The 12,041-nt window shown below is 37.7% G+C and overlaps 1 protein-coding gene across 1 annotated transcript; it reads left to right on the top strand.

The window, feature by feature from the left end:
- Positions 1-388: 388 nt before the first annotated feature.
- Positions 389-2,167, top strand: EAF01_003156 (uncharacterized protein; the record flags this gene model as incomplete). The annotated part of the gene is made up of 2 exons (XM_038911410.1): positions 389-1,045; positions 1,100-2,167. 2 exons carry the CDS (start codon positions 389-391, stop codon positions 2,165-2,167), a joined length of 1,725 nt encoding a protein of 574 aa, XP_038772645.1.
- Between the last annotated feature and the right edge of the window lie 9,874 nt (positions 2,168-12,041).

The raw sequence follows: 12,041 nt of genomic DNA on the forward strand, positions 1-12,041 counted from the left end.
TACTCACCGCTAGGTACTAGGTAGGTATTTCCAACAGTCATTTCCATATATCTATTTCTTTTCTTTCATTCACCCTTCTCCCTCCTTCTCCTTCTTCTCCTTCTTCTCCCTCTTCTTCTTCTTTCTTCCGAGCTCTTCATTCACTCGGAATATACATATATATACATTCACCACTTCCCCTAGCTCACGCTACCTCTCATTACCTACCTACTCAATGATCTCTTAATCACATCATTCCCCCAGAGTATTGCACCTTACTTTTATTTACCCCTCGATTTTATCAATACAAAGTCCCCCAGATTTTGTTGAATTCTTTTGAAACTCAACTCGCAACAGAATATACCAAATCTTTTCTTCATAATATAGAAGATCAAGTAGCAACATCACAATGGCTCCAGATTTGAACTCAGTTCCTTCTTCCCCTAGGGTTGACAAAAAGTCGGCCTTTCCTTTCAACCAGGCCAACAATATGCCTTCAGGTTCGAAGCCAAATATTTTATATATCATGGCGGATCAGTTGGCAGCACCCTTGCTCAAAATGCACAATCCAAAATCTCAAATTCAAACACCACATCTTGACGGTCTTGCAAAAGATGCCGTCGTCTTCGATTCCGCATATTGCCCTTCGCCACTTTGCGCACCTTCTCGAATGTCCATGGTGACTGGTCAATTACCTTGCAGAATTGGTTCATACGATAATGCCAGCTCGATCGATCCCTCTACTCCAACATACGCACATTATCTACGAGCAGCAGGATATGAAACTACATTGGCAGGAAAGATGCATTTTATTGGAGAACAATTACATGGTTACGAGAGTCGTTTGACAAGTGATATCTACCCTGGAGATTATGGTTGGGCAGTTAATTGGGAAGATCCAGACAAAAGATTGGAATGGTATCACAATGCTAGTTCTATTTTACAAGCTGGTATTTGTGTGCGAAGCAATCAATTGGATTATGATGAGGAGGTTATGTATAAATCAACTCAATTCCTTTATGATCATGTCCGCAAAGGACCAAATACTAGACCTTTCTGTATGACAGTAAGTTTTGTATCACCTATTTTCAATTTCATTTTAACTAATGTCTCACTTCAGGTCTCCCTCACTCATCCTCACGATCCTTATAATATTCAAAAGAAGTTCTGGGATCTCTACGAAGGTGTGGATATTGATCTACCAGAGACCAAGATTCCACAAGAAGAATTAGATGCACACAGCAAGCGCCTATTGAAAGTTTGTGACCTTTGGGGTAAGGAATTCACAGATGATCAAATCAAGAGAGCTAGACGTGCATACTATGGAGCAGTCAGTTATGTTGATGATTGCATTGGAAAATTACTTCAAGTCTTGAAGGATTGTCGACTTGATGACAATACTATTATTGTTTTCAGTGGTGATCATGGTGATATGCTGGGAGAACGTGGTCTTTGGTATAAGATGTCTTATTTTGAGTCATCTGTTCGAGTACCTCTTCTCGTTCATTATCCAAAATATTTCAATGCGCATCACGTATCCGAGAATGTTTCTACATTGGATATTCTTCCAACATTGGCAGATCTTGCTAATGTCGAATTATGGCCTGGTCTTCCTATGGATGGTTCATCTCTTCTCCCACATCTTCAATCACGTCCAGGTGGATCTGATACTGTTTTTGCGGAGTATTGTGGTGAAGGTACTATTTCACCAATGATGATGATTAGACGTGGACCATGGAAATACATCACATGTCCAGCAGATCCGGATCAACTTTACAATCTTGCTGATGATCCTAAGGAAGTTGTAAACCTTGCATCACTTCCAAGTAAACATCCACTCATGACCGAAGAAACCACCAAATTCTTGAAAGATTTCCAAGCTGAAGCTGCAGCCAAGTGGGATTTTGAAAAAATCACCAATGATGTTCTTCTTTCTCAACGTCAAAGACGACTTGTTTGGAGTGCTCTTAAAGTTGGTAAATTTACTAGCTGGGACCATAATCCAAATGATGATGGCCGTGAGAAATATATTAGATCACATATTCCACTTGATGATTTAGAACTGAGAGCTAGATACCCTCCAGTTGATAGTCAAGGAAGAGATTTGGCAGGGGTTGGTATGGGTGGCTCAGGAGCTGGTGGTATGGGAAGTGTAGTTTATGATCAAGCTGGTGCTCATGGTCAATAATCTTGAGCATTTACGATTTTGGTACATATAGATTTACTTTGGAGCGGGAGTTTGCTTTTTTGATGAAGATATTGCGATGCGAGCATACTTGCTATATACCAAACGATGACGCAATTTCAATTTTTGCTTTTGCTTTTAAGTGGGTTAGGGCATTGCGAGGGATTATAAATGGGTTAACGTGGATTATGATGGAAGAATTGAATGCAGGTCAGATCTTCAACAGAGTTTAGAGGAGAATCCACTATACATAGAATGGTATGGGGATATATCTTCCGGGATGTGGGATGAGCAATGAGGTTTAAAGTAGATGAAATGAAATGAAAATATTATGAAATATTTCAGCAGATGCAAAGGTGCTTGATCTCTACTCATTGAATGAGGTGAGTATGATTCTTGCAGTATCGCTGGTGACTTTTTTGTTTGGTCATGGTGGTTTGGATGTATAGGGGGCGGTTGGGTGTGCTTGTTCTTATTGCTGTCGTTATTGCTGTCGGCGGTTGGTTGCCGCGACTGTCGAGTTTCCTGATGGTGCGAGAGAGGCATTTTTGTTACTTATTGCTACTCTGGTCATCAATTTTGCTTACATAACTCGTGACTCGTGATGAATGAGGCTGGGGAGATTTTGAGAAGTGTTAGTGTGATCGGAGGGGGGTGGGTAGGTAGATAGTTTCTTGAGAAATTCCAAAGCCAGTGAGTGGGTAGTGAGTGTAGTCGAGTTCAGTTTCGTGCGTGATATGATCTATGGCTCTGGGAGTTTGGGAACGTGGTTGGATGGGTGAGGGGGAGGAGGGGAGGGGGGGGAGAGAAAGGGAAAGGGGAGAGAAAGGGAAAGGGGAGGGAAAGGGAGTGAGAGTGAGAGTGAGAGTGAGAGTGAGAGTGAGAGTGAGAGTGAGAGTGAGAGTGAGAGTGAGAGTGAGAGTGAGAGTGAGAGTGAGAGTGAGAGTGAGAGTGAGAGTGAGAGTGAGAGTGAGAGTAAGAGTGAGATTTGGAGATGTTTATAGATGATTGTAGATGTGTGGCGTGGAGTGGAGGTTTTTTCTTAGGGTTGGTGGTGGGGATGGTGAGGAGAGATGGTAAGGGATAGTAAGGAAGGAATTAGAGAATTTGAAGGAGGATGATGAGAGATAATAAGGGATAGTAAAAGATAGTAAAAGATAGTAAAAGATAGTAAAAGATAGTAAAAGATAGTAAAAGATAGTAAAAGATAGTAAAAGATAGTAAAAGATAATAAAGATAATAAAAGATAATAAAAGATAATAAAAGATAATAAAAGATAATAAAAGATAATAAAAGATAATAAAAGATAATAAAAGATAATAAGAAATAATAAAAGATAATAAGAAATAATAAGAAATAATAAGAAATAATAAGAAATAATAAGAAATAATAAGAAATAATAAGAAATAATAAGAAATAATAAGAAATATATAAATATTCCTTTCAATTAGTAATTTAAGTTTATTATATAATTCTCATTATAATTTAACGTGATTTATCAGTGTGCGGGTCATTTTCACCTCAATTCACTCTATTCTCTTTCAATACGCGTTTTTATCAACAATCCACAATGGATTCGAATAATCAAGAAGCCCGTATACTCCTCGCTATCGAAGCTATTCAAAAAGACAAAAAAACAAGTATTCGAAAGGTTGCAAAGATATATAATATCTCGAATACAACACTACAGCGTAGAATTAATGGTATTACTTCCCGTTCCGAATATCGACCTAAATCTTATAATCTTTCAGAACTAGAAGAGAATATCATTTCTGAATATATAATTGATATGGATTTGAGAGGATTTCCACCTAAATTAAGAAATGTAGAAGATATAGCGAATCATATTCTTGAATCGAGGGGTGCAAAGCGCGTTGGGAAGCTCTGGGCGCATCGATTCGTAAAGCGTCGAATCGAATTAAAGACGCGTTTTAGTCGTGTTTATGACTTTCAAAGAGCTCTCTGCGAAGATCCTAAGCTTATTAAAGAGTGGTTTCGATTGGTTGCGAATATGCGAGCGAAATACAGCATTTTGGATGGCGATTTCTACAATTTCGATGAGACGGGCTTTATGATGGGTATAATATGCCCCGGAATGGTAGTAACTAGTGCTGAACGGAATGGCAGAAGCAAGGCAATACAACCAGGCAATAGAGAATGGGCTACAGCAATCATATGTGGCAATGGGGAGGGTGAAACTATACCCCCATTTCTAGTGGTTCAAGGACAGGTTCATCTTTCCAATTGGTATACCGAAACCGATTTTCCTGCGGATTAGGCTATTAAACCTATATCTAATGGATAGACAAACAATGAGACAGGTTTAGAATGGTTGAAACACTTCGACAAGCACACTAAGAACCGAAGAAAGGGCAGGTATCGAATGTTGGTACTAGACGGGCATGAAAGCCATGAATCAAGAGCTTTTCAAGCATATTGCAAAGAGAACGATATTATATGCTTAAGTCTACCACCGCATTCGAGTCATTTAACTCAACCACTTGATGTGGGCTGTTTTAGCAATCTGAAACGTTCATATGGTGGTCAAATTGATGGATTTATCAAGGCACATATCAATCATATTTCGAAGGTTGAATTCTTTATGGCTTTTAAAGCTGCATATAAAGAATCAATCATCTCTCAGAATATGAAATCAGGATTTCGAGGAACAGGTTTAATACCATTTAACCCTGAAGCCGTACTTTCGAAGTTAGATATTCGAATTCGTACACCTACCCCTCCCTCTTTCGATCTAGATCAATGGATCTCTCAAACCCCTCACAACCCAACTGAAGCTCTTTCTCAATCAATTTTAGTGAAATCTCGAATAACCCGACATCAATCAAGCTCCCCTACACCTATATTTGAGACTGTACTAGCTCTAGCTAAAGGTACAGAGAGATTAGCTCATGAGAATACACTTTTGAATGCAGAGATTCGTACACTTCGAAAGGCAAATGAGGCATTAAGCAAGCGTCGGCGCGCGAAAAAAACCCAATTACGTCAAGGAGGAGTACTTACTGGGCAAGAAGCTCTTGATATATTATCTCAACAAGAGGTTGATATTCAGATTCAACGCGACGAGCGTCAAAAAGGGAGGAATTCTAATGAAGAAGCATCTTCTAGTCGATGCTGTAGTAAATGCGGAAAGACCGGACATAATGCAAGAACTTGTCAAGATAATATAATAGATCCTAGATTATTATAATTTTCATAGTTTTAATCAATTGATTCAATGGTTGTTGAATAATATGAGTTTGAAAGAGTGAATTGAGGTGAAAATGACCCGCACACTGATATGACCCGCACACTGATAAATCACGTTATTATCTTTTAATAATTAGTAAATGAATAAATACTTGTTATTTTTAGTCGAGCTAATATAATGTAATGTATTATGTTATATTGTATAAATAGTATGAGAGATTATTCATAAGGATTAAGAGTGGAAGTGTATTTGAGTGGTTTTTTGTAGTGAGATTGAAGTGTTGGTGTTGGTGTGGTGATAAGGTTTGGAATTGAGATTGTGTGTGTGTGTGTGTGTGTGTGTATGTATGTATGTATATGTGTATGTGTATATGTATGTGTATGTGTATGTATATGTGTATTTATATATGTGTATGTGTGTGTATGTATATATATAATTTGAAATAATTTATTGGGTTAAAGTTTTTTCTGGGGGTAGGGGACTTCGGGGGTGAAGAGGTAAGGATGATTGAGGGGTGGATAGTATAGCTGGCTGTTTTTGAAATTTAATGAATGATTGGATTCTGGTGATGGGTTTTGTTGCGCGTAGTATATAGGTATGTATACTTTGGTTTTTTGCTGTTGCATCTTTGGGAATTTTTACGCTATTCGAAAGATTCTATTCTCGACATTTTGAAGTTTGGATGTTTTTTTATCGAATGTGCATTGTGTATGGGATGTATGACCGCTGTTGCTTTACCAATTATCATGATCTCATCATCTGATCCCGTAATTTCTCGCAGATCGCGAGGTTTTTATAGTGAGACTAACCGGTACTTTACTGTATGAGGAGTCGAGGAGTCGAGCAGTCGAGCTTTGTTCCTGCGTAGGTCAGCATGAAAGGGATGTCTGTATGGGTGAGGTAGATATTATTAGTTTTGAGAGGAAGGGGGAGTTTCTACCTGCGCTTTGGGTTTGCAAGTATTGATGAATGGATGGATGGATGGAAAGCATGGAAGTAAAAAATTCGAGTACTTATTCAGGATAAAGACGATAAAGTATGCCTCAGGGGGGCAAAAGATATATACCTAGTATTCACTTCTAATTTCTAAACATGAGAATCTTGAGAATGAAAAATGTAGATGGTATAAAATCATCCCCCTTGAGTCTTATACCTCAAGAGAGGCATCAGGGGTATGATTCCCTTCGCGAAAGACTACTCAATGTTACTCATGATTTGCATTGCTGGCTGTGTTTTGTGCTCTCATGCTCTGATGTCTTGCTTTGAAGAATCAATATTTGTGGTATATGATTCTTTTCTCTTTTGATATGCATATATTAGAAATTTTTGGACTGAATTTAGGCTGGATTTTTGTTGTTATTATGTATGTGTAGTTTAGTGGTTGGATTTGTTGGTTGTTATTGTCATTATTAATTGTGTATTTATTTTTACTATATTTTTGAGAATTTAGGTAATTACCTGGTGGTATTATAGTTCTTCTATTTGTGATAAATAGGTAGGTAAATTCATGAAGTAGAATTCTGATTCGAGTGGGATTGTGTTGTAGATATCCTGAGAAAATGAGATTGATGTATCTTTACTAGGGTTGTTATATATCCCCTAGACTGTCATCTTAAAACACCTTTTGTAGTCTATATACTCTCACAACCATTAATAATTTAACAAATAATATTATAAATAAAAATCTTTATATTAAATTTGAAAACTGAAATTTATTAGAAAAACAATAATAAATATATCAAACATATTTCCACTGTGTTTTTTTCATTGAAGAATAATTATTAAATGATTTTAAAAATATTACTATATATTTCATTTCTCGAAATAAGAAATATTCATAATCAATTTCTAAACAATTCTTAATTCCTAATGTACTGATTGATCAACGATCCCTGTATAAGCGAGGTGTCCTTTGTTGGTAGTCTAAGGGATATTATAGAAGGAATTGATAGTTTATATACACATTTCTTGAATCTTGCGGGTTTCTGCACAGATGAAAAGAGTAATCGAGTGATACCTACCTAGATCTAGGTAGGTATTAAAGTATCTGTTGTTTTGATTTTGAGATAGATGTGAAAGGTATCTCACGAAATGCACGAGTTTTCGCATGCAACTTCACCTCGCCAGAATATACGGAAGTTGAGAGAATTGGTTTGGTTGAACATTGTACGAAATTGATGCGTATGCAAATAGGAATGAGATATGAATATTATTGTCACCAATTCATACGAAGATTGAAATTCTTACTGTCAATACTTTCTTTTCCCGTATTTCCATTGCCAACGTCCATTCTGCCTTTTTCTCAACCTGTATATTCTGGCATTAGTCCACAGCTCAGTGTTTGCACTAGAGTTCTGGATTCGTGAGTTTATATACATCACACCAAAAATCATGTATTCTATCAAAGTAAGATCTAAGACTATTGTTGTATATGGCTTTCAGGTAGAAAAGGGAGAATATATACCTATCCATATCAAGAAAACAATCTTGGATGTTAGAAGACGAAAATATGTCTTCGAGTTTTGAAGTATAGTATTCACTCTGGTACCGAGTTTTAGATGGTGAAGTGAGATTTGAGGGGTTGATAGCTTGTGTTGAGAAGATGGAGATTGGCGCGATTTGAATGATGGGAGGTAAAGAGCTGTAGTAAGAAAGACTACTTCGTAGACTTCATGGTGGATTCACAGTTCGGCTTTTTCGAGATATTCTGCAGGATGAAAAGAATCGATTTATTGTTCTTCTAAATGCGATATCATCTGCAGAGTTTCTAGTATCACCTTAAAATTGGGTTATTTTGCTGTCTAACCTTCAGCTCTGTAATAAGTCAAGTTGTTAATAAATATCTTGAATTCTCATATCTATTTTGCTGTCACTCAGGTTCATTTTACTATCGTTAATTTGTACCTTGACTGCAAATTTTTAGACTCGATATCTGGTAGCTATAGTATAAGGAGTAACCTAGTTTATGGCGAAAAAAGACTCAAGTAATGATTTGAGTCCTAGGCAGTGTTGATATACAGGCTCACTCGCCTGTGCTTAAATAATTTCAAGAGTAAGGTAAGGAAGTATCTATAGCAGACTTATTACCGTTTGGAGATGAGAAATGTCTTGCTTTATCTGTAAAGTGAATCGTTTGCGTAACGTAAGTCATGGCGTAATGCGTCTAATGGCGTAATGCGTCTAATTGCGGGGAACCACTCTATTAAAATCTCAATTACTCAACAATCAACTATAATACAATCTCCAGTATCACTTTCAGATTCATCTTCAACTTCTTCTCCAATATCCTCTTCAGTTTCAGTTTCATATTCAATTACTTTCCCTTTCCCTTTTCCTTTTTTCATTGTCTGTACCTTAGTAGCTTTTTCGACTTCCACTACTGCATCACATAATTCTTGCGTAGAAATATGAAAATGACCCTTCAAAACTAGTCTCTTTCCTTTCTTATGTATCGTACGTTTCTTCATAATAGCTCGTAAATTATTCGCATCGTGTTGATGAACAATACTTTGAGCTCGAAGTTGCTCACTCCCAATCGTCAATTTTCGAATGTATTGACGAACCGGGGTTGAAAGAGTCGTATCATTTTCAATTGTTGAATTTAAAAGGTTATTTGCTGTTTGTAAGATTGCTACATCCGGGGGTGAGCTATTGACGAAGACTTGGTTAAAAATATCAAATTGGGTTGGTTCTTTAGATATTTCGACTTCGGGGGGTAAACTCTCGATCCAGTGTACGGAACACTCTCTGTGGATTAAATGGATGTAACCCAGCTCCCCGCCATGCCGATTCGATATTTTGATGATGGCATACGTCGGCTCGAGCTTTAATATATGCCTCCATCCATTCAATCTTTTGTATTCGTACAAGTTGAGCTTGATTCAAATCAGAAAGTGCTGCGGTGAGCCGTTTTTTCAATGGACCGAAAACCGCAACATCAAGTGGCTGAAGCAAATGCGAGGTATGAGGAGGAAGTATAAGAAGTACAATTCGATTTTGAAGGCAGTGAGCTATAAAGCTTCCACTAATATGAGAATCGTGGCCATCGCAGATGAGAAGCCGATATTTGCCACCTGCTTTTGCACGAGTTGCAGGTTCGAAAACGCGTTTTAGCCATTCTAATCCATGAAGATTGCTTGTCCAGCCCTTTGTATTTGCTGAAAAGAACCAGCTACCAAGAACTTCCTTCGGAATCCAATTTTGAAGGACATTTTTACCTTTAAAAATCCCGAGTGGTGGAAGAATGGATTCATCCGCACAAATACACTCTACCATTGAAATCCACTCTTGACGGCCTGGATGTGCTTGATGTTTTGTACGAAGTGTAGAATCGATAATAATTCGAGTTGATTCCATTGTCCCAATTGAATGTCCAGATTCATCCATATTATATTCGTCTTTCTTCTCAATTCCATAATCCTGAATCGCTTTTTGATACGCGTCAAACCAAGTACTACATGTTTCCCTGGTTGCACCATCCATTCTTACAGATTCAATTCGACGGCCAATAACAACTGTAAGATGAGGATGTCGTTTGATAAATCGTGGAACCCATTTATGACCAAGAAGGTGTTGTGGTGGGAGTTCAAGGGAGTCAAATGAGAGGCAATCCAAATTATAAGTCCGTTTTGAACGTAACTCCTCAACCAATTCTTTTAACAACTAATGGCCTGGTGAATAGCCACTAATTGTCAATTGCTTTATCCACTTAAGAAGTACATTCTCTTGTACAGCAGAAAGTTTCTGTTGCGATTGACGTGCTTCAGAACGCGATGAACCCTCTTTGACGCGTCGCGTCACAGTATCTTTAGAAAGCCCCAGTTCTTTTGCAGCTTCATATGAAGACTTATACTTTCCATTTTGAACTCCTAATACTGCTTCAGAAAGTCGAGATTCCATTTCCTGCACTTTTAAACTTTTTCGACGGACCATTGTTGAATTGTTGCTTTTTTGATGGGGTGGTCCCCCACAATTAGACGCATTACGCCATTAGACGCATTACGCCATGACTTACGTTAATCTGCTTAAATGTAATTTTTGCTCTCGTCTCTCTCTATTTGTTATACTATCTAGCTCACGGATAAGCATATTGAGATATAAAAGAATCATGAAAGACTAAACGAAAAGACCAGATCGAAAGATCCACCAAAACTTCTCTATCCAAGGGGGATGAGAAGGGCATTCTATATTGCTTTGTTTGGCTGCTTAGACCTGAGAAGAGTTATCTATGCGCGAGGTGTTGGAGTACTTCTTTATGAGGTGGACTCTGGAGAAAATTTACTGTTGCTGGGTTTGACTATTGTTGCTGTTATGGCCGATCATGAAAAGCGATCGTTGATGATTTTGCAAATGATCGGTTGCTATTATTAGACGACAGAGTCTCCTTATATATCTCGGTTAATGACAGCGATATTGTAAGTCACTACCCTGTTCGGAATTATACCTTCACTGCCCTTAATTTTTTATGTTCAAGTTACGCATATGATAAACATGCCAATAGCTCATTACCATTGAGAGCACTTAGAATAGAAGCAATTTGTCATTTCGACATCTGAGGATAAGATGAACCAAAACTGTGTGGGAATGGAAGAAACTACGTCACTTATAAAGACTGCAAGTGAGTAAAGTTTTGAAGGCCTAAGATCAATACCATTTCACGCCATAGATACAAAGGTACTGATTCTGAAGTGGAAAATTATAGACACGTGGACTATAAAAAGACTTCACTCGTTCATAGTTTGTAATCTCTATACCTATGTTTGAGAAAAGCAATTGAAACCCCTCGAGGATCAAGACTATGGACATGAAGTCAATGATATGAGTACCAAAAGTATAGTTTGGGTACATCAAAGTCGAGCAAAGTAACCGATGGAAGGAAGGGCATGAGGAAATATTGAACTTTCTTCCTTCTTTAACATAAAAACTAGTATTACTGTCGAAACTAAGGTTCTCTTCACCGTATCACACTTCTGAATTTTGGCACTTTCTACCTAAAATCAAACTCATTCAATCAAAGTGTCAAATTCCCACTGCATAACCTACGTGCGCATTTTCACTTTGCAACAGTCATACACACTGAAAAACCGCAGTCATGATCACAATCCTATAGACGCTAAAATATATCATGAGCACTTACTACACGAAGGCTTGGTGATCTTACACTTCTGAGAAGTTTGAAAAGCTTCTCAAACGAATTGATGCCTCTAATCATCCCAATACTCCTTTTACACTTCAACGCCAATCAAATCGTGAGGTATTGAATAAAAACCGAGTCACTCCATGAGTATAAATATCAATCATTATTCACCCGATAATCTTTTTATCTTACATAGACATAGAAAACGAACAAAACCAAAAACAAACAGTGGTGGAATCTATTAATCACTCTCAATATTATCTAGTAATTCTTTTCCCACTCTCGGAGAACCTAAATCAAGGTACATCTTCAGCGTGGGAAGTTATGAGTTTCAACATCATTTTCATTGTGTGATTTACTTTACAGTTTACTATCATTCATCGTTGACGCTGTCGCTATCCTCGTCGAGTCGTCGTGATCACTGTCAGCTCAATTATCACATACTGAGTACCTATCCCATCAATCTCATCAATCTCTCATTTAAAACTGTAGAGGTACAAAGGTACACTACACTTCTCACCACTAAGAATCTC

The sequence above is a fragment of the Botrytis porri genome (genome assembly GCF_014898465.1).
Source record: "Botrytis porri strain MUCL 3234 chromosome Unknown BPOR_004, whole genome shotgun sequence".
Classification (NCBI taxonomy): Eukaryota; Fungi; Ascomycota; class Leotiomycetes; order Helotiales; family Sclerotiniaceae; genus Botrytis; species Botrytis porri.